At 40.0% G+C, this 24,178-nt stretch overlaps 1 protein-coding gene across 1 annotated transcript; it reads right to left on the minus strand.

Moving 5' to 3' along the window:
• Positions 1-5,903: 5,903 nt before the first annotated feature.
• Positions 5,904-6,494, minus strand: LOC110919011. The gene has a single exon (XM_022163291.1). The coding sequence runs from the start codon at positions 6,492-6,494 to the stop codon at positions 5,904-5,906; it is 591 nt and encodes a 196-aa protein (XP_022018983.1).
• Between the last annotated feature and the right edge of the window lie 17,684 nt (positions 6,495-24,178).

The raw sequence follows: 24,178 nt of genomic DNA on the forward strand, positions 1-24,178 counted from the left end.
TGTTTGATTCGTAGCTTTCTTAGCACCTAAAAACAATTTATGATTTGTAATGTTAACTTGAACAATATTAGGTTTCTAGGAACCCTTAAGGTTCCTGTTGGTTGTGTTTTAGGCCTGTATGGCCGTTTGAACAATAGCTAAACTTGCAAGCCACTAGGACTTGCCTTAACTCTTGTTTGAAAGTCTTTCAGGGCTTTCTTTGATATGGTATGATGTTTAACTATTTTCTTTATGTTATGATTTTATACTTATGCTTGTTTTGTTAAGGCAGTTTGGTTGGCTTTAACCCTTCAAGCCTTTTGGCTACCCGTAGGTAGGTTGAAGCCTTCGGGGTTTCGAGTTGTCAAATAGGTGGCTTGAAGCCTTGATGGCTCTTTATGACTTGAATTGGTTTGTATTTTTTGTAATAATAATTCCTTCCTTAAGTAATTTTCGTCTTCTTGTAACTTTGTCTTTGTCGGGTTTGTGTTGCCTTTATGTTTTTTACACCTTAAAGGGTTCAGTGCTGCAGACACTTAGCCTTGGTGTTTTTAACAAGAAGACCCATAGCACCTATCCTTTTTATCATTTCTTTGTTATTTATTTGACTTCATAAACCTGTTTGTTGGTTATATTTCTAAGGCTTAAGGAACATTTGGTGTAGGCTGTTCAGACCTGTCTATGAGACAATTTTTGCTTTGACTTATTAAGTCTCATGGAGTTGTATTGATTTAGGAACTCACCCCTCATATAGGTTCGTTCAACCCTTGAACCTATTGAGCGATGTGGCCTAGAAGCTCATCCCCTTACATGACCCTTGCCATGGAGTTTTTTGTTAGGTTCTCAACCGGATCTTAGGATAGAAAGACAAGTTTGATAAAACAACTTCATTCATTTAAGCAATACTTGCTGTATACAAAAGATATTCATAGTCTTGTTCGAAATATATTTTGATACAAACCAAACTTTCCTGTCTAAACATGGAACCTTTTCAGGGTTTTACCATTCCAATGCCTTGGAAGCCTTTTGCCTTCTGAATCTGCTAGCTTGTAGGATCCCCCCTTGTGAGCTTCGAGGATGGTATATGGACCCTCCCATTTCGGGCCAAGCTTTCCTTGATTTTCTTTTTTGCTAGCTTCATTGTTTCTGAGGACCAGGTCCCCTGGCTTGAAGCGTTCGTTCTTGACTTTCTTGTTGTAGTAGGCTTCCATTCGTTGTTTGTATTTGGCTTCTTGAATTGCAGCTTGATCTCAGGCTTCCTCTAGGAGTTGTAAATTCAACATGGTCTCTTTTTGGTTTGTTTCGGGATCCATGTTGACAATTCGTTGGGTTACAACTCCTATTTCAGCAGGGATTACAGCCTCGGATCCAAATACCAAGCTATAAGGTGTTTTCTTGTGGCTTGTTTTTTCGGTTGTTCTAATTGCCCATAGAACACTAGGCAATTCTTCATGCCAGTTGCTTTCGTATCTTCCCAATCTTGTCTTGATACCTTCCACTATGCTTCGGTTTGCCCTTTCAACCTGGCCATTTGATTGCGGGTAAGCCACTGACCTGAAAACCTGGTTGATTCTGTTCTCTTTGCACCAGACGCTGAAAGGCTTCTCAGCAAATTGCTTCCCATTGTCGGTGACAATTACTCCCGGCAATCCATAACGGCAAATAATGTTTTCCCAAACGAAGTCAATGACCTGTTTTCCTGTGATCTTTGCGAGTGGTTTAACCTCGGGCCACTTGGTGAAATAATCTATTGCCACTAGCAAGAATTTTACTCCTCCTTTGCTTGGAGGGAATGGTCCAACAATGTCCATTCCCCATTTATGGAATGGCCATGCCGAGGTTATTGGGACAAGATCATGCTTGGGATTTTTTGGGATTGGTGCATGAATCTGGCAAGCATCACATTTCTTCAATTGCTCAGTGGTGTCACGATGCATTGAGGGCCAGAAATACCCAAGGTTCATTAGTTTTGCAACCACCGACCTAGATCCAAAATGAGCTCCGCATATGCCTTCGTGAATTTCTTTGATCAAATACTTACTTTGCTCAGGACCAGCACATCTTAGCAAGGGGGCAAGGTAACCCTTTTTGTAAAGGGTTTCTCCTTGCAGTACATATTGCCTTGCTTTGATTTTAACCCTTTCAGCTTCTACTTGATCATTGGGTAGTTCACCATTTTTAAGGAACTTTTTGATGGGAGTCATCCAGTTTGGATCTTCCTCGGTGACTACGTCTTGAACTTCCAATTCATCAATCGATGGAGCCTTTAGTACTTCTACCAACACCTTCTTAGTGAGGTGGGCAAAGGTGAGAGATGCTAGCTTACTTAAGGCATCAGCCTTTTTGTTCTGGGATCTGGGAATTTGTTTGATGCAGCATGCTTGGAAGGTATTCATCAACTCCTTGGATTTTTCCTTATATCTTTTCATGTTAGGTTCTTTGGCAACATAGTTATCGTTTACTTGGCTTGAGACTAGTAATGAATCTGTGAACACTTCAAGCTTTTGGACTTTCATCTCTTTGGCCAGCCTTAAACCGGCGATCAGTGCCTCGTATTCAGCCTCTTTATTGGTGGTCTGAAAATCAAAACGAAGAGCATATGTAAATTCCAACTCTTCTGGGTTGATCAAAATTAGCGCAGCCCCTGACCCTTCAACACTTGAAGCTCCGTCGGTAAAAAGCTTCCAGGCTTCAGGGTTGGAAGGTTCAGTGGTGGTAGTGTTCACTTCAGTGATTATTTGGTTTGGGACTTCCACGATGAAATCACCCAAGACTTGGGCTTTGATAGCTTTTCGTGGGACGTAAGTGATGTTGTTTTCACCTAGTTCCACTGCCCATTTTGCCAACCTTCCCGAATTCTCTGGTTTTTTAAGCACATTCTTAATAGGTTGGTCAGTGACCACTTGTATAGGATGTGCTTGGAAATACCTCCGAAGCCTTCTAGCTGTTTGAACTAGGGCTAGGGCAAGCTTTTCAAGGGGAGGATATTTGGTCTCAGCCAATTTTAAAGTTTTGCTGAAGAAATAAACGGGTACCTGAGCCGTGTCCCGTTCGATGGTGAGGACTGCACTTATGGCCTCTTCAGCAATTGATAGATAGACTGAAATTAATTCCCCCGTTTTAGGAGCTGCAATGTCTGGCAAGGAAGCAAGATGTTGTTTCATCTGGTTGAAGGCTTCTTCAGCCTCATCAGTCCACTTGAAATCCTTCTTACCAGAACAATTTTTGAGTGTTTTGTAGAAGGGTAGAGACTTTTCAGCCAACTTGGAGGTGAAACGCTTCAAGGCTGCAAGCTTCCCGTTTAAGCTTTCCACCTCCTTTTTGGTTTTTGGTGGTTTGGTTTCGAGGACAGCTTTTACTTTGTTTGGGTTAGCCTTGATGCTTTGCTTCCTAACAATGTGACCCAGGAATTTTCCTTCTTCAAATCCAAACGAGCATTTTTCAGGGTTAAGTTTCATGTTAACCTTTCTGAGATTCTTGAAGGTTTCTTGAATGTCGTCAAGCATTTGATACTCCGTCTTGCTTTTGATTACCAAGTCATCGACGTATGCTTCCATGTTTTTACCAATTTGGCTTGCAAAGGCTTTGTCTACTAGACGTTGGTAGGTTGCTCCCGCGTTCTTGAGTCCAAAGGGCATCTTCTTGTAGCAGAAGATTCCTTTATCAGTGTGGAATGCTGTCTTCTCTTCGTCTTCTTCTTTCATGAGTATTTGGTGATACCCTTTGTAAGCATCAAGAAAGCATTTGAAAGGGTAACCGGTGAGCGAGTCAACCTTGAGATCGATTTCCGGTAGTGGATAAAAGTCCTTAGGACAAGCCTTGTTGAGATCCTTGAAGTCTATGCACATCCTCCAAGAGTTGTCTGGTTTCTTGACCATAACCGGGTTTGCAACCCATGATTGATACTTGACTTCTCGTAGAATGTTGGCTGATACGAGCTTCTCGACCTCTTGGCAAGCAGCCATGCTTCTTTCGGGTGCTAAGCTTCTTTTCTTTTGGACCACGGGCTTAACATCGGGTGGTATTCTCAACTCATGTTCAGCAATGTTTCGGGGCATTCCTGTCATATCTTCTGGACACCAAGCGAAGACATCGCTGTAATGTGTTAAAAACTATTCCAGATAAGAGAGTGTTTCCTGTGAAAGGCTTGGATTGACCCTTATTCTCTGCTCAGGGTACTTAAGATTTATGATTAGCCTTTGCTTGTCTTCTTCACTTCTAGGACTTTCACCTTCAACCAGGTAGGCCTCTTGAGAGGGTTGAAGGGTTGCTATCCCCCTCTCAGTTGGAAATTTTACTGTGCCATGTCCAACAGACACGGCCATGTAGAAGGCACACTGTCCTGGTCTTCCTATGATCACATCATAGTTTGAAGGTATGTTGATAACCACAAAGGTGAGTGGTTGGATTCTTTCCTTCTGACCTTCGTTAAAAAATACATTAAGTGTCAGTTGCCCTAAAGGCTTGAGGGGGATATCGGCAATACCTTTTATGGAGGTTCCAGAGGGTTGAAGCCTTGAACGTTCTTCATTACTCAAACGGTTGAAGAACTTCTCGAACATGATTTCAGTGGCCGCCCCAGTGTCTATGTATGCCCTATATGTTTTCAACGTTCCCACAGTAGCTTCTACAACAAGAGGGCTTGAAAGAGGATCTTTTTCTGTTGGGGGAAAGCAAACACACTGAAGCTTCCAAGCTTCCAACCGTTGTCTTTTGTGAGGAACCCTTTCATCAGAGTCTACCATATTGACTTCCTTACCCTTTCCTTTAGCCATTTTGTCCCGAACCCCTTTTACCAAATGAGCGAGTTCTCCGGACTTAACAGCCTCTTCAATTCTTTTCTTGAGCTGGAAGCAATCATTGGTGTGGTGACTCTTTTCTTCATGGAACTCACAATACTGTGTGGAGTTCTCATTTTTCCTGCTTTTGGGGAGAGGCCTAGGAGGCCTAAAGTTCTGCTTGACTTCTTCTGTTGCGAGGATTTCTTGAGGAGTCTTTGTGAGGGGTGTGAAACTCATGCCTTTCTCCCTGGTTGGAGGGTTCCGACCCTCAGACCTTCGATGGTCTGAACCCTTCGGTCGTCTGTCATAGGAGTTATAGTTCCCTCTTTTTTCTGGCTGGGCTGTCGCTTCGCCAACTAGACCCTCTTTTCCTTCTTTAATATCAACTGCCTCCTCTACCCGGATATGGGCTTCTGCCCTTTCGAGAGCTTTTTCCAAGGTCTTGGGCAGGGACTTGTTGAAATCTCTTGTGAGATATTTCGAGGTGATAGCGTTCATGAAACCGGCTACCCTCATTTTTTCGTCTGCCCCGACATAGGTCAGACCTTCCTTCTTGTATCGTTCAATAAACTTGCGAAGACTTTCATTGTCACATTGTTTTATTTGAAAGATTACTGTCGCATCTTTGACATATCGCCTTTGTTGGGAGAAGTTGGCCAGAAAACCCTTGCTAAGATCATCGAAGCTTCGAATGCTTCGAGCAGGTAAATCATTGAACCAGATCCTGGCAGATCCGAGAAGGGTTTGCATGAACATTAGACAGCATTCAGCATTTGACCACTTCTCAATCCTTGCTGCACCGGTGAAGATTTGAAGATGGTCCTCTGGGTCCTCAGACCCATCATACGTTCTGATGTGGGACGATATCTTGATCTTTGTTTGAAAATCATAATCGGCTATTTGCTGTGAAAAGCATGAAAGGTTACTTGGCTTATAGGGTTTGGCCAAATCTTCTTCGACCCCTACTCCCGTGTTATTGCCATTGTTGTTGTTTCCTTGAGTGGCTAGTACTTGATTGATAAAGTGCTGCCACGGGAAGTTGACCATCATCTGGGTCATCATCTGGGGCATGGGGTTGAAGCCTTGAAGGCTTCCGGGTGTAACCGGATAGTTAACTCCAAAGGGGGTGCTCATAGCAGCGCTTCATGCCAGGGGGAGCACGGACATGGCTTGCTCCCATGAAGTTGTTGTAGAAGCTGGAAGGCTTGTCACTGGGGATTGCAGGAGCTGATCTAGGGTCAGTTCGTGGCCCAGGGGAGCACCACTCATGACTGGTTGAGATGAAAAGCGAGGATGTGTTGTAGGGTTTACCATTGTAGACAAATAGGGAATAGGGTTTGGAGGATTACTGGGACCAGCCTCATTCCTGGTTGTAAAAGGTGGAATGGGAGGTCCGGGCGACAGTGTTGGTTCAGGCTCGTCATAGTCTAGACGAATCCTTACTCCCTTATCCCTTTCTTTGTTCACATATTGGTTGAGGAGAGACCTCAACTCAAGGAAATTGTTGGCAACACCCTCGGGGGTAAGTTCAATACGCGTTGGAGTGTCAGTGACGCCAACATTAGGGGAAGGAACTCCGGATCTGGAAGGAGTTGGAGTGTTAAAGGTAAGAAACTCGGGTGTGCTCCTCGGAGTTGAGAAAGAGGTTGGTATAGCCACATGAGCTTGGCTGCTACCCGGGGTTGAAGTGTTTGGAACCTGATTTACTTCACCCGGGGATCCACTTTCAGACATGGTGATTTCAAGAGAAAAGAGCTACACTAGTAGGTCTTTTTGAGGAGAAATAGAGGCGTAGCCCTACGGTGGGCGCCAACTTGTTGATGCAACAAATAATAGACCAAGGATCCTAGTTTATTTTTGTTGTTTGCTAAGGATCCTTCTCTGAAGTGTGTTCAGATTCGGATGAAGAAACAAATAGAATATGTGTGAGTTGGATGTGAAAGGGAGTAACTTGCATGAAGCAAGTACACCATGTGAATGACCAGAGTTTTAAGGAAACAGGTCTGGTCCGGAATGTCCCAACTCAGTAAATGAAGTGTCAATTATATAGGAGAAGACATCTCCCAAAGAGGCATTCTTTTGACTAGTGACCTTGCTTACAGCGAGGGGCTTGCCCTTTCGGGGGTTGAAGCCTTTTGACCCCTGGATAATAGCGTGTGCTATGCAGACCTGCATTGCTTTTGTGGCTTGCTCTTCGAATTCACCGCCATTTGCTCTACAAATGCCCAATCAATATGTTCATAATTCGTACCGAACGTACCATTAGTGATTGACATCAAATCCCGTGCATCCTCCGAACTCAACCCTTCATGAAATGCATTCAACAATTCCCAAAGTTGTATCCCGTGATGAGGGCAATTCCGTAACATCATGTTGAACCTCTCAAAAGCTTCGTGAAACATCTCCCCCGATTGTTGTTGGAAACTTCTCAACCCTCTTCTAGCATCGTTGGTGTTTTGAGAAGTGTAATATTCATCTAAGAATATTTGTTGCATATCGACCCATGTAAAAATGGACGCGGGGGGCAATGTATGAAACCATCTCTTCGCTTTATCTTCAAGGGAAAATCGGAAAAGAACCAACTTGACATCATCCGCAGAAAACCCTTGACCTCCAATAGTGTTACAAATGGAGTCGTATGTCTCCAAATGAAAGTAGGGTTCTTCCGTTGCTAACCCTTTGAACTTTGGTAAACTTTGAAGAACGGTTGTTCTAACTTCAAAGGTTCTCCCATCCGCACGATGAGGAATCACTACCGGCGAAGGATTGTTAGTGATAATGGGCCGGAAGTGAGCTTCAATTCCCCGTACTACTTCTCGTTGATGTCTTTGAGGTGCACCCAATGGTGCCCTTGGTTGACCCATTTGCCCTTGCATAGGCCCTTGAGGAGCAAACTGTGGTTGATATTGATGTTGATGCCTTGGTTGTTGTTGAATCGGCCCTTGATATTGAGGTTGCATGTTTTGAGGCCGCACTTGTTGTAGCGGTGTAGGGCGTTGCAATTGTGGCCCTTGCGGTCTACTGTGTTGCACTCCAATCGGTAGTCTACCCATACTTTGAAATTGTTGAATTGGTTAACTTTGTTGACCCGCTTCGCCTTGTAACCCCGAATATCCTCCATCACCCCCATAGTAAAAGTTTTCCTCTTCATATCCCCTAAATTCTTCTTCATACCCATCATCATAACCATCCCCTTGAACCCCCGAAGATTGCCCAAAGGGAAGAGTTGAATATTGAAACCCCGATTGGTTTTGTGGTCTAAAAGATGGCATAGCATGCACAATAGTTGAATTTGGTGCGATTGTGAAATTAGATGATGATTGACCCGTAGTTGGGGGAAAGAAATGGGAAAGTGGTGGGATTGTGGTAGAAGGGCTAAAGGTAATAGTGGGTTCAACTTGGGTAGTAATTGGTTGCGTAGCATTGGTTGGTGTGACTTCGGTAGTGGTATTAGGTATGGTGGTGTTTGGTGATGGTTGTGTGACAGTAGGTGTGAAAATTGAGGTCGTCTAACCCGTTGTGGGTGGTACTTGAGATTCTTGCATTATGTTCCGTGGTGTGATGGGTGAAGTAGGTGAACCAACAATTCGATTTTCTCGTAACAAGACTCGGTTTTGCCTCAATGTTCTTTCAATTTCCGGATCAAACGATAGTGGTGATGACTTGTGAGAGCCTCTAGTATGCATACACCTGTGAGTACCTGCATACTAAACACAACCAGCGTAAACCCGAAAATAACCAAAGCAAAACTATTAAATTAACACAGTTGCGCACTATTCCCCGGCAACGGCGCCAAAATTTGACGTGCTGTCATAGGTACACGCAAATTTAATCCCAATAACAACTATAGATAGTGGTAAATGGGTATCGAACTCAGGGAATATGTGGAAAATGTGTCGATTCTATAGCTTTGCACTTTAACTAAAATAACCTAATTTGCAAAAAGTAAATATCAATAATTTGGATTATTTGGTTTTAACACTAAAATTAATTAATTAATTTCAAATCAAAGGTAGGTTGTAAAGCAGATTAGGAGAAAGCGACCATCCTAAACTTCCAGTTTGCTTTTGACAATTGTGTTGAGTTCACTAGAAAGAATCACATAGACATGATTCATGTATGATTGTTTGTTCGTGATAAAAGGAACTAAGTACTCGGATTATGAAAACGCGAGGTTGTTACCCGATAACCAATTGACTAATATCCAACCCTAATCCCTCCCGTGATATCTCGATTGTCAGCGACACCAAGAACGTACGGTTTAGAATATGATCATAACATCAATCAACAATTTACAAATAAACATTCACACACCATAATAAACAAACGCATTGCAAGTCTATTATTCTAGAAATACGAATCCAAACACAAAAGTCATAGACAAACCTTCAATTCAGGATGATCACCATAAGTTTAGCCACATATAGCTTGGTGAATCATCATAACAACATGTTTAGTGTTCATACCAATCAAAAACATCAACCGAATGTTAGAAATTGTTTGGAACCAGTTACAAGCAGCCAAAATCGCCCCCAAGATGCCCAAGAAACGTCCAACGATGAGATAATGTGAAAAGACACCAAAAAAACTGATTAAATGAGGCAGTTATGGATTTCCTCGCAGCATCCACCGTAAATTACGGTGGCCACCGTAATTTACGGTGGACCCCTAATTGCTGGGTTTTGTTTCTTCTTTCATTCCACGCATGACCCGTTCATCTCTAATCCTTCCCAAGTTGCGTTTTCTCCATTTTTAGCTTCCGAACTGCACCTGACACATAAGCACTCGTAGTTATCTAATTCAAGATAATTACACGATTAAGTGAAGGGTAAATTCGTCTTTTAACATCATTAAGGGTTGTCCTATGGACCACCCGTTAGTATTCAAGTCGGATTCGAGTAATTTGAAATTCAATTCGATTCGAATTTGATTTTCAAGAGATTCAAAATTAGGTTTCAAATTTTGAATTCGATTCAACTTGAATTCTAGTTCAATAACCGAATTTGAATTATTGATTCCACTTAGATTTGAAATTCAAATTCAAATTATACATATTTTTTTATATATACATAAGAGCATTCACATCATGCCCATCAAAATTTGTGAGAAGGGGTTTTTATATTACAAAAGGTATAAAAAGTGGTTGTGAGTGGAGAAGAGAGAAAATGTTACTGTTCAACTTTATATTTGACGTGAAACTGTTTACCTTTATAATTTTTTAATATATTTTGAAAGTGGAAGTGAGAGAAAATGTAATGATAAAGATATAAAAAATATTATTTAATTGACAGAAGAGAGAAAAGATAATTGTTTTTAGTTTAAGTATAGGGTAAAAAATGATAGATAGGATGTGGATGCTCTAAATACACACACGCATGGATAAAAAGTTTCAAAATTCGGGCCAAAATCTATATTATATCTTTAAGGCATAAGTCCATTATATCACCAAGCCCAATAGCCAATAGTACCATACTACTTCCTAATTTTTAAGTTTCTAACCTACTACTTGTAAAGAACTACTTTGAATTTGTATTTGGGGGGCTACAAATATGATTTTGGTCTTTTGACATAACTAGTATTCAGGACCCGCGCGCTATTGCGGGCTTGTAATCGTATACACTTTTTTAGAACGACAAATCTAATTAATTCTGTCATTTGTGGGACTTGAATCAAGACCTCTAAACTTAGGTTTTCCTAAAGGCTTTGCCTTTACCAATGAGCTACCAACCCCATTGGTTCGTATTAATTCGTATGCATAATTCAGGTAAACCACAATGACCATTGGAATATAACACGTTTAGAAAATCACGACTCCCTATAACCCTCTAATTCAACTCATTATTTTGTATTAGTATCGTTCACCTTCGTAGAGATGTTGGTCAGATCCACCATCAACATCTACAGATCGCGTTCATATCAATCTTCACCCACGTAGATCTCCTTCGTATTATCCATCATCACCATCGAATATCTCGTTCATATCCACCATCACTGTCCCCGGTTCTCGTGAAAACCCTAACCAACATTTTGTTAATTTTAAAATATCAATAAATCTCTAGTACTAAATTTAAAGCTACGTAGCCACTTTTAATTATATTATAAAGTTCATAAAAGTAGAATGGCAGACATTTTTTTTTTCAGTTTAATACTTGTTTTGTTATATGTAATATATATTTTTTTTCTTAAAAACATTAAACAAAAGCTAATAACAAACAAAATCATGGAAAGTTCTTTATTCCTTTCAAAGGATTCGAAAAGGATGATATGTAAGACCCTTAGTCTATTTTATACGATTTACATATAAACATCCACAATTATTGTGTATTATCGGTTACAAACACATTTAAAAATACAATTTATTAAAACATTTTAAGAATTTAAAACATTTCAACATCTTGCGTATAAATTCGCCATTTAAAATGAGATGACGAAACTTTTCGCGGAAGCTTTATTCTTTATGTGTTCGGTTTCTCGTTGAGCTTGATCGTCCTCCGTGATGGGTTGGTAAATTTCCAAAGCTTAACGTGTTTAATCTTACCGATTTGTGTGAAATTGAGCTTTAGAATACACTACTTTGAGATGGTTTGTATTTTGCAGGCCTTTGACATGTTTAAGGTGTATTTTGAAAGCTTAACAGAGCTTGGGAATGAAGTTAGGAAGAACGGGAGCGAAAAAACAGAGATAAACGGCGAAAACCGGACAAAGACTTCAGAGACCGGCGTCCCAGACGCCCAGACCAGCATCCCAGACGCTGGTCCCAGCGTGAATTTGGGGAAACTTCTTCTTTTGATTAGTTTTGAACCCATTTTCGACTATCAAGCTACACACACTCCATTCTAGACCTCCATAGGCGATTTTGAGAGATTTTTGAAGGTTCCATTTGATCCATTCACATATTCCATCAAGTTTTGAAGACTAATCATCAACCATGAGTGGCTAATTTCTTCAAGATCATCCCCGGGTGAAAGGTTGTGAGTTTTCTAGGGTTTGCTTTTTCATGTTTTGGTTTGATATAAACAATCTTTTGATTGAAATTGTGCGGATTGATTATTGTTTGAACTCGAAATTGTTAAGATTTTCTAGCATCATTGACATTGAGAGATGATTACTAATATGAGTATTGATTCGTGCTAGGGTTTGTTCATTGTTCTTGATTTATAAAACATACAATTGTCTTTAATTCATATTGTGAAGGTCTTCTTGCACCATTTGCATATGTTAGATGATTGTTGATGTCTACAATTAGGTTTTCAATTACAAACTCAAGAAATCATTGGTGTTCATAAAATAATCAAACCGTTCATGCTAAATAACTCTAGATACTTATTAATCCAAAACTCGGGTGTGATTCGTGTTTATGTATCTTGTTTTAAACCATCACTTACAATTCCGTGCATTTGTTTAAGTTCTTGTTAGCTAGTAATTAAAACCAAATTGTTGGTTCATTCCGACCCATTTTCTTAACAAAAAAATTCATAAAAACAATCTAGTAAGCTTCATAATTGTGACAAACCTTTAAAATCAATCAAGTCCATTCACAAACCACAAACTCTTCGTGGTTCGACCCCTTACTACAACTAACACATTGTTAAGGGTAATTTGGTCTTATAAATATTATCTTTGACCGGAGCACGACACTCAAACTTAACTGAGGAGCAAGAGGAGAAGTTGATGGCGGTTTTGGTCACCAATAGGGCGGCTATTGGGTGGACCATAGCGGACTTGAAGGGAATTAGTCCCTCGGTAGTGATGCACAAGAGCATCACGGATGATGCAGTAACTCCCGCACGAGACACACAAAGACGGTTAAATCCAAATATGCAGGAGGTGGTGAAGAAGGAAGTTCTAAAGTGGCTGGATGCGGGTATCATTTACCCTATCTCGGATAGCCAGTGGGTGAGCCCGACACATACAGTTCCCAAAAAGGTGGGTATTCAAGTCGTAAAAAATGACGCAGGTGAAGAGGTAGCCACTCGACCGGTAACCGGGTGGCGTATTTGTAACCGGTAACCTCCAAAGATCATTTTCTTTTACCTTTTTATTGATCAAATAGTTGAGAAATTGGCCGGACAAAAGTTTTATTGTTTTCTGGATGGTTATTCCGGCTACAATCAAATTGCCATTCATTCGGAAGACTAATCAAAGACCACTTTTACGTGTCCGTATGGCATATTCACAGTTAGGCGAATGCCATTTGGATTATATAATGCCCCGCCACCTTTCAAAGGTGTATGATGAGTATCTTTTCGGATATGGTGGGGGAGTCTTTGGAAATCGTTATGGATGATTTCTCAATCTTTGGGTCATCTTTTGATACTTGCCTTGACCAATTAGAAAAAGTTTTAAAACGTTTTGTCGAAACTAACTTGGTCTTGAGTTGGGAAAAGAGCCAATTTATGGTTCAAGAGGGGATAGTGTTGGGGCATGTAGTGTCAAGTCGTGGGATAGAGGTTGACCATGCGAAAGTGCAAGTCGTCTCTACTTTACCCTATCCCACAAGTGTTAAGAGCGTTATATCATTTTTGGGTCATGCGAGATTTTATAGGAGATTTATAAAAGGATTTAGTGATATGTAACGTCCATATTTCTTAATCCAAAAAGTAATATTACCATACTATTATTTAAAAAAAAAATTCGGGCATGACCCGTTCGTAATAAGAACAATTCCCTGTAAGATCATCGTGTAAGAACTTAAAGATAACGCAGCGGAAAAATAGCTTTAAAAATTTCTTTATGATCTTATAACAATACACACATTCATGAAGAAGCTTACAAAATTCACTTCCATTTACAAATTAATGCGTTACAAAATTAAGACTACGTAACCGTTCTTTCCGTACAATCCTTGCACTTGACTCGATCTACGCCCACTTGGTTATATTAGTCACAGAGAGAGAGAGAGAGACGTACAATTCCTGTGGAAACCAGAAACAACTAAACTGTTAGTCACTGGCAACACCATAAAACATAACTCTATATAGTTAAAAATCAGTTCATATTTCACTAAGAACTTGGGTTCGCTCAATCATCTCCTCATAGTTAATAGTTCCAAGTTCGACTTCAATCTTCATGAACTCTACGTTCTCATTCCTGCATTACCTTCGAATCTCAAGCACATTATTAGTATTCATCGATACACATACTAAAAACCTCATTCGCACATACTTGCACACATACATACTTACAATCATACACATCTACATACCTATATACATTCAATCATACCTACAATCATGTATTTATACCTACGTGTTCCGTACGCATTCTTGTATACCATTTACATGTAATACATGCCCAACTTCATTACATACATCTATCATACTCTTATATAAATTACATGAGGCTTAGACTTGGGTTTACAAATTATAATCGTCAAGGGAACACTCGAAATCATGTTTGGGAGGCCCACCATAGTCCACGGATAATATACCGAAGCCTACGATGCATAAATCGCATAAATAATATTTTTCACAAAACCTTCACCCGGCCGTGTCAGCCCACCACCCGGCCGTGTCAGCTCTGCACTTTTCCTAGCCATTAATTCTTACCGAAACGGACATAACTCTCTCATTTTATATCCGTTTTGCATCACGTTTCTTCCTACATGATTGTAAATTAACATTCTATCATGTGAACTTGAAACCCAACATCCGGGTTAAGAAAATTCTTAACTTATACGTCTTCGGCTTATTATTCATCTACGAATTATTCGACCCATTCATGACTTTATCAAGCAACTCATATGTTTACACTTAAGGCTCACATAATGGTAATGTTATAACACCTTATACTAACTAGGCACATGTAATACTATCGTCATTACTTGTACAAACGTTCCGTACTAAAGCATACCTTCACCTTGACCCATTAACCTAAGTCCCCATTCTCGGTTGGTGCACTTATGTGCAATTTTACCCATTACCCGGTTACATACCGTAGCCATTACTTAGACATTAATCGTCATATCATTTCAACTTTATATTGTCCCATTCGGTCTACTAAGCTAAAATTACCGATTTCATACAACCAAAACCATATGAAACTTCAAACAACATCATGCTTAATTAAATAACGCTACTTTACTTAAATAAAATAAGAAGTGATTACGGAAATCACTTACCTCGTGCATCCATGTTCGTAACCGCTTCCTTGCCTCATTTCGACCCGTTAGCCTTCCATGCTTGGTCCATGCTAGTGTGGTTCCTATCCTTTCATGTCGTCATGCCATAATAATGTTAGTATTCATGCTTATTCATATTAATACACATTTTCCAGCTCTTATCTACATTGACTTTCGCTAACACGCATACGACATGAATTGTCAACCACATTGTTCAGTTAGACAACCTAACATAATTCATAACATCATCCTTTACTAGCATGGTCATATGTTATATATTTAGTACACATTCACTTCTTGCTTGAAATTAATTGATTAATAAAAACACATGGCGAGCATCGCCCGTTTAAGCACAACGTACAAGCTTCTAATGCATAATCTTAACCATCACATACATTCAACCCGAATTCTCTTATGAATTTCCTCTAAGGAACCTTATTCAAGTTAGTTTACTACCGACCTCGTCATTCCCCAATTCATTCATAAATTTCAAGCCCTTTCATAAAATTCTCATATCCTAACATCACTTGGGCATTTCATCAAACACTTGGTGTGCGTACACCGTTTAATGCATAATGTACAATCAAATCATGCTTTCATTCCTATTTCTTGTAACGCCCGGCTATTTTGTACTTCCATTTATAGAAAGTTTGATTCGTAATTCTATTTTTGGAAACTTTGTATTCTTGTAATCGTTTCTTTCCTTGTAATCTTTATCAAATCGAGACTTGGATCATTAATGAAGCTTATATTTTGTTACATCTATGTTAAACGCATTCTATGTATACTCGTATGTTCAATTTGGTGAATCAGTCTATGTTTAATCGTGATTCTTGGAAACTATGTGCGAAACTTGTAATTAAACTAAACTTACGCATTGAACGTGTTTTGAACGAGAACGATACTTGGTTATGACATTTATACGCTTAAACTTACTTCGGTTATGATCATCATGCTTAACTACACCTTAAACTATGCTTTTACATCAAAACAAGTCCCTAAACTATCAAATATGCACCTAAAGGGATCAATTACAAACTTCAGGGGCTAAAGTGTAACAAAAACAAAAGTCGGACAACCACACCCGCCGCGCGACGCGAGGGTGCTAGGCGTCACGCGACGCCCTTGTTTCGGCAGAATGTGTTTTCTTGAGCTGATTGTGCACGAAATCCCATTAACCTAAACCACCCAATCACCTTTAATCCACCTCTAATCACCTCCAATCACCTTCTAACTCCTCCATTATAAATACCCACCTTCTCCAACCCATTTGACACTTTCACAACTCTCTAATCTTCACTAAACTACTCTCTAATCAGCTGAGAATCTGAGTTTTGGACAGATTCGTGAAGACTTACAAAAGTGAGTGTAACTTGCTCATTTCTCAATCAAATCACTTGGTTCTTCTTCCTATTGCCTTGTTATTTCCTTGGGTTTGAATCCTTGGTTTTTCCTTGGAAGAATCAGGCTTGGATTTGCCCTAAAATGGACTAAAACTTTCTGTTTTGTTTCAAACCTATGCAAACTTCATCTAACTTGTGTGAAACACATCTCAAACCAATGTCCTAATGCTTACAACCCCTCTCATGGTTGGTTAAGCTTAAAAACATGGTTGAGACATCTAAATCAGAGGTTAAAACCTCATAAACTTTCTGTTTTAATTAGGGTTTTACCCACAAGTAGTGTTCAAGTGTGAAGCTTGATGTATGTGTGATGGTTGGATTAGCTTGGGCTATCCTTCATAAGAATCCACTCATTACTTGATGTTTTACTATAGATTAGTTGTTGTTCATACCTTGATACTTGTATGTTCATGACCCTCCTTGTCGTTTATAACAACAAGCGTAGTGGTGAACAATAGAGGTGCCTAAATGGAAGCTTGTTCTTCCTACCTCATGTATGTATTCTATGACACAAAGAGGTACCTAAATGGAGACATTAATCTCCTACCTCATGCTTGAATCTTAAGACTTGTAAAACTATATAATATCTAAGTTATTCTATACATATACATCTAAGTAACTAAGACTTGATGATGACTTAATAGTTATTTGTTAAGTGGACGTTACATCATCTATGACCATGCCCTTGTTACGACTCTAATGGATCTTAGAATCCATGAAATCATACCAACTCTTTTGAGTTTCAATAGTGTCAAAAACAAGAGTTATGTGTATAAGATGATTATTTTCACCTATGTTACTTTCTTTATATTTTAAACTCCGAATCTATAATCTTCCGTATACGCCAAACTCACACACCTACGTTTCCTTGTGTAGAAGGACAAGGTGCTCCAAACTAACTCACCTACAAACTTGCTCTCGGAACTTCAAGTCACAACTTGTAAACCGTGAGTATACTCGAACCCATTTCTACTTTTAACACTTTGGGTGCAACATGTATTCTATATTAAATGCACACGACACTTGAAACTTATTTGAAACTTACTCTATCCATTTAAACATGAAACATGAAACTTGTGAATCTTGAGACTTTTTGTGCAATGTGAACGTTTAATTCTTGTGTGTAGTTCCGCCTTAACAATAGTAGCGCTATAGGAGTAATGCACCTCCCCGTTAGTCTTTGGGGTATTGTTAGGAGGAGACATATCAACCTCCCGTTAAACTTTGGGTTAGGTACTTTAAACGCATTGGGAAACTTGGGCTATCACTTGGACTACGTGAACTAGCACGTTTAAACTATTTTATTATGTTCATGTTGGATATGAGTTTTTATTCTATTATGCTATGTAAACAAACTTGTATACTCGCTCTTTGCTTTTGCATTGAAACTCTATTTTAATACATGTTGCAGGTTGATTTTGAAGTATGGATGATTCATGAAACAAGTTTAGGGTGGACTAGATACACACCTAGATTAATCTATCACTTTGTTGGTTATGTTATGTTATGAAACAAAGTTGTTATTTCCTTTTGAATTATGTATGACATTTAGTTTTGAAATGAAATTTAAATTTAAATTAAGTATTGTCACATAGTGTTATGACGTTTTGAGCAATCTACACACTTCGTCTCATCCCGATGTTTCCGCCATCGGTTGGGGTGTGACAGATTGGTATCAGAGCCATAACTATAGGGAATTAGGAAAAATTGCCATGCTTTTGCCCTAATCTATAGTTCTAGGAATTTTGCCTCTTATTTGTTGTTTAAAACTTTTGTACTCTACCATGCATGCTTCCTAGCTATACTTTTGATTAAATTTATGTGCCTTCCCTAAGGCTAACACGAATACACTTATGCTATTTTTATACTCTTGTAACACCAACGAGAAGAATTTACCAAAATAGGCGTGAAACCCACAATTTGGTAAACGACTCTCATCCTACCTTTAATCTATTTGCACGAAATTTCACCATTAAGCTAGGAGTGACATCCACAACTTAATGGTAATTTCCATTTCAACTCTAGTGGACCCTCGTCAAAGTGTCAAAATTTTATTTTGATCGACGAGTACCAACCACATTTAGGGTACGAAATCGTCAAGTTAGGGGTGAAACCCGCATCTTGTCGATTAAGTCCCATTCCTTGATTTTTATTCTCGCCAAAGTCCCGAATGTTTCAATCGTTTAGAGATGTGTAGTAACCAGAAGGGTAAGATACCGTTAATCGCTTCTCGACGAGAGTATCTTACTTATAGGCCAAAGCACAATATCTCTAATTCGAAAGAACTTTCGACCCACTTTGGAATAGTCGACGTTTCTCTACCCGAAACACTCCAATGTTTTATTGAGCCTCTCTTTTATATCTCAATTTATACATGATTTTTATACTTGGACGTTCGTTCATTTCAAAATGTCGTTTTAAACATTTCGCACGTTATCGCAATCACAAACAATAATAATCCCTCGTGAACAAACTAAATTTACAATGCTTTCGTTTATTCATGTTATGCTATGTGGAATTCATGACTATGCTATATGAAACGTTTAAACTTTTATACTATGAAAATCAACTTGAAACTTTATGCTATGTGACCCTTTATGCTATGTGATCAATTTCGTTTTCATAAACAAACATTATGACCAAGTCTCACTCATTTCGTTCTTTAAATCTTAGATGTCTTCTCGTCTCTCCAACGCGTCTAAGAAGTCAAAGTCTCGCTCCACCAAGAAGATGATGGCTTTCATGGCCGATCAATTCGCTCGCGTCATCCCAAAGGTCATTTCCGAGATTCGTGCATCTGAAACTCCTCACTCTTCCGTCGACTCTAAGGTTGAAGCACGCAAGCCCGTCTCGTTCCGCACCAGTATCAAAGGCGGACAAAAGCTTTGTGTCCTTAGAATTCGAATCATTGTTAAAATGTGCACGCTCTAAGCTACCTAAGTCGTTTTCCGTTGAAGTCGCCAATGGCAAGTCTATCCTAGTCGATTCCATTCTCCTCGATTGTCGTCTTATTCTTAACGAGCACGTTTTCTCTATCGATCTCATACCCATGCAACTGGGTAGTTTCGACGTCATCATAGGCATGGATTGGCTTCAAAAGAATCATGCCGAAATCGCTTGTCACGAGAAATTCGTTCGCTTACCTCTTCCCTCTGGTGATGTTTTACACGTTTATGGAGACCGACCTTCAAGGGGACTAAAGTTGATGTCCTGCACACAAGCAAACAAGTACTTACGCAAACAGTACTTTGCCTTTTTAGCCCACGTGGTGGAAGAAAAAGGCAAGGGAAAGAGCCTAAGTGATGTTTCAGTTGTGCGCGATTTCCCTGACGTCTTCCCTGAAGATTTGCCCGGTCCTCCTCCTCATCGATCCGTTGACTTTCGTATTGATCTCGTGCCTGGCGCAACTCCTGTTGCCAAGGCTCCTTATCGTCTTGCACCTTCCGAGATGCAAGAATTATCTTCGCAACTTCAAGAACTCCTCGAGAAGGGTTTCATTCGTCCAAGTACCTCTCCTTGGGGTGCTCCCGTGCTCTTCGTTAAAAAGAAAGATGGTTCCTTTCGCATGTGTATCGATTATCGTGAGCTCAACAAACTCACCGTCAAGAATCGTTACCCTCTTCCGCGTATCGACGACCTCTTTGATCAACTTCAAGGCGCTACCTGTTTCTCCAAAATCGATCTTCGTTCTGGTTATCATCAACTTCGAGTCCTCGAAGAGGACGTTCCCAAAACCGCTTTTCGTACTCGCTATGGACATTACGAGTTCGTGGTTATGCCTTTTGGCTTAACCAACGCACCCGCTGTGTTCATGGACCTCATGAATCGTGTTTGTAAACCTTACTTGGATCGCTTCGTAATCGTCTTTATTAACGATATCCTCATTTATTCTAAATCTCGAGCCGATCATGAGCGTCATCTTCGTCTTATACTCGAACTCTTGCGTAGTGAACGTTTATACGCTAAGTTCTCTAAATGCGAGTTTTGGATCAAAGAAGTTCAATTCCTTGGGCACGTTGTTAGTGAAAAAGGAATTCATGTCGACCCTTCCAAAATCGAAGCTGTGAAGAATTGGACCGCGCCTAAATCTCCTTCTGAAATCCGTTCTTTCTTAGGATTGGCGGGTTATTACCGTCGATTCATCTCGAATTTTTCAAAGATCGTCGTTCCTCTCACTTCGTTGACTCAAAAGGAGAAACCTTTTGCTTGGGGTCCTGAGCAAGAGGAATCTTTTCAAACTCTCAAGGACTTGCTTTGCAACGCTCCTATTCTCGCTCTCCCTGATGGGACTGATGATTTCGTGGTGTATTGTGATGCATCAAATCGTGGTCTTGGTTGTGTGCTCATGCAACGAGACAAAGTCATCGCTTACGCCTCTCGCCAACTCAAAATACATGAGAAAAATTATACTACCCACGACCTCGAGCTTGGCGCAGTTGTTTTTGCGTTAAAGATTTGGCGACACTACCTATATGGTACTAAGTGTGTGGTTTTCACTGACCATAAGAGCCTGCAACACATCTTTGACCAAAAAGAACTCAATATGCGACAGCGACGTTGGGTGGAATTACTTAATGACTATGATTGCGAGATTCGCTACCATCCTGGTAAGGCGAATGTCGTGGCCGATGCACTTAGTCGTAAAGCTCACGTAGATGTCATTCGTTGTTTTCATATCTCGAGCAATCTTCACAATCGTATTCGTGAAGCGCAATACTCGTCTATCAATGAAGGTTCCATGGCTGTAGAAATACGTGGAGCTTCTGAAAGTCAACTCGTTTCGAAACCTGATGGTCTTCTCTATTGTTGTGATCGCGTCTGGATCCCAGATCGCGACAATCTTCGTGACCTTATCATGAACGAAGCACACAAATCTAGGTACTCAATTCATCCTGGCGCCGACAAGATGTACCATAATCTACGTACATCCTATTGGTGGCCTGGTATGAAGAGAGACATTGCTGTGTACGTTTCCAAGTGTCTTACCTGTTCGAAAGTCAAAGCCGAGCATCAACGACCTTCTGGCCTACTCGAACAACCTGAGATCCCTGTTTGGAAATGGGATAGCATTGCGATGGACTTCATAACTAAACTTCCTCGTACACCTGCTGGTTACGATAGTATTTGGGTGGTCATTGATCGTTTGACCAAGTCCGCACAATTCATTCCCATTCGTGAGGATTTCAAGGTTGAACGACTTGCTCGTATCTATACCAATGAAGTCATACGCCATCATGGTGTTCCTCTCGACATCATTTCTGATCGTGATGGTCGATTCACTTCGCGTCTCTGGCAAACTTTTCAGTCCGCTATGGGTACTCATTTAAATCTCAGTACGGCCTTCCATCCTCAAACGGATGGACAGACTGAACGTACTATCCAAACCCTAGAGGACATGCTCCGTTCTTGTGTCATCGACTTTGGTGGTAGTTGGGATGTGCATTTACCTTTGATCGAGTTCTCGTACAACAATAGCTACCACTCTAGTATTCAAATGGCTCCTTTCGAGGCATTGTATGGTCGCAAATGCCGATCTCCTTTAAGCTGGCACGAGATTGGTGATAAGCTTTTTTCTGGCCCTGAGATCATACAAGAGGCAATGGATAAGATTCTCCAAATCCGCGACAATCTGCTCAAGGCTCGAAATCGTCAAAAGAGCTATGCTGACAAGGGACGAAAACCAATGGAGTTCAATGTTGGGGACCATGTCCTACTCAAAGTATCTCCTTGGAAAGGAGTGGTCCGTTTTGGTAAAAAGGGAAAACTTGCCCCTCGTTATGTCGGTCCTTTCAAGATACTCGAAAGGATTGGTAAGGTGGCTTATCGACTCGACTTACCCCAAGAGCTCAGCAACGTTCATCCAACGTTCCACGTCTCGAACCTAAAGAGATGTCTCGCTAATGAAGGACTTCAAGTTCTTCTCGAAGATCTTCAAATCAACGATACTATGCATTTTGTGGAAAAACCAGTGGAAATCGTTGAGCAAGAAGTCAAGCTATTAAGGCGCAGCAAGATCCCTATCGTCAAAGTTAGATGGGAAGGAAAACGTGGCGCTGAATTTACATGGGAACTCAAAAAGGATATGAAGTCAAAGTATCCTCATCTCTTCCCTACGTCTTCCTAAATTTCGGGACGAAATTTCCTAAAGGAGGGGAGACTGTAACGCCCGGCTATTTTGTACTTCCATTTATAGAAAGTTTGATTCGTAATTCTATTTTTGGAAACTTTGTATTCTTGTAATCGTTTCTTTCCTTGTAATCTTTATCAAATCGAGACTTGGATCATTAATGAAGCTTATATTTTGTTACATCTATGTTAAACGCATTCTATGTATACTCGTATGTTCAATTTGGTGAATCAGTCTATGTTTAATCGTGATTCTTGGAAACTATGTGCGAAACTTGTAATTAAACTAAACTTACGCATTGAACGTGTTTTGAACGAGAACGATACTTGGTTATGACATTTATACGCTTAAACTTACTTCGGTTATGATCATCATGCTTAACTACACCTTAAACTATGCTTTTACATCAAAACAAGTCCCTAAACTATCAAATATGCACCTAAAGGGATCAATTACAAACTTCAGGGGCTAAAGTGTAACAAAAACAAAAGTCGGACAACCACACCCGCCGCGCGACGCGAGGGTGCTAGGCGTCACGCGACGCCCTTGTTTCGGCAAAATGTGTTTTCTTGAGCTGATTGTGCACGAAATCCCATTAACCTAAACCACCCAATCACCTTTAATCCACCTCTAATCACCTCCAATCACCTTCTAACTCCTCCATTATAAATACCCACCTTCTCCAACCCATTTGACACTTTCACAACTCTCTAATCTTCACTAAACTACTCTCTAATCAGCTGAGAATCTGAGTTTTGGACAGATTCGTGAAGACTTACAAAAGTGAGTGTAACTTGCTCATTTCTCAACCAAATCACTTGGTTCTTCTTCCTATTGCCTTGTTATTTCCTTGGGTTTGAATCCTTGTTTTTTCCTTGGAAGAATCAGGCTTGGATTTGCCCTAAAATGGACTAAAACTTTCTATTTTGTTTCAAACCTATGCAAACTTCATCTAACTTGTGTGAAACACATCTCAAACCAATGTCCTAATGCTTACAACCCCTCTCATGGTTGGTTAAGCTTAAAAACATGGTTGAGACATCTAAATCAGAGGTTAAAACCTCATAAACTTTCTGTTTTAATTAGGGTTTTACCCACAAGTAGTGTTCAAGTGTGAAGCTTGATGTATGTGTGATGGTTGGATTAGCTTGGGCTATCCTTCATAAGAATCCACTCATTACTTGATGTTTTACTATAGATTAGTTGTTGTTCATACCTTGATACTTGTATGTTCATGACCCTCCTTGTCGTTTATAACAACAAGCGTAGTGGTGAACAATAGAGGTGCCTAAATGGAAGCTTGTTCTTCCTACCTCATGTATGTATTCTATGACACAAAGAGGTACCTAAATGGAGACATTAATCTCCTACCTCATGCTTGAATCTTAAGACTTGTAAAACTATATAATATCTAAGTTATTCTATACATATACATCTAAGTAACTAAGACTTGATGATGACTTAATAGTTATTTGTTAAGTGGACGTTACATCATCTATGACCATGCCCTTGTTACGACTCTAATGGATCTTAGAATCCATGAAATCATACCAACTCTTTTGAGTTTCAATAGTGTCAAAAACAAGAGTTATGTGTATAAGATGATTATTTTCACCTATGTTACTTTCTTTATATTTTAAAATCCGAATCTATAATCTTCCGTATACGCCAAACTCACACACCTACGTTTCCTTGTGTAGAAGGACAAGGTGCTCCAAACTAACTCACCTACAAACTTGCTCTCGGAACTTCAAGTCACCACTTGTAA

This window comes from Helianthus annuus, chromosome 16 (assembly GCF_002127325.2).
Source record: "Helianthus annuus cultivar XRQ/B chromosome 16, HanXRQr2.0-SUNRISE, whole genome shotgun sequence".
NCBI classification, from domain to species: Eukaryota; Viridiplantae; Streptophyta; class Magnoliopsida; order Asterales; family Asteraceae; genus Helianthus; species Helianthus annuus.

What these genes read in the sequence shown, in the direction of transcription:
- LOC110919011 (XM_022163291.1), bottom strand. Translation starts at nt 6,494, where the DNA reads ATGTCTGAAAGTGGATCCCCGGGTGAAGTAAATCAGGTTCCAAACACT.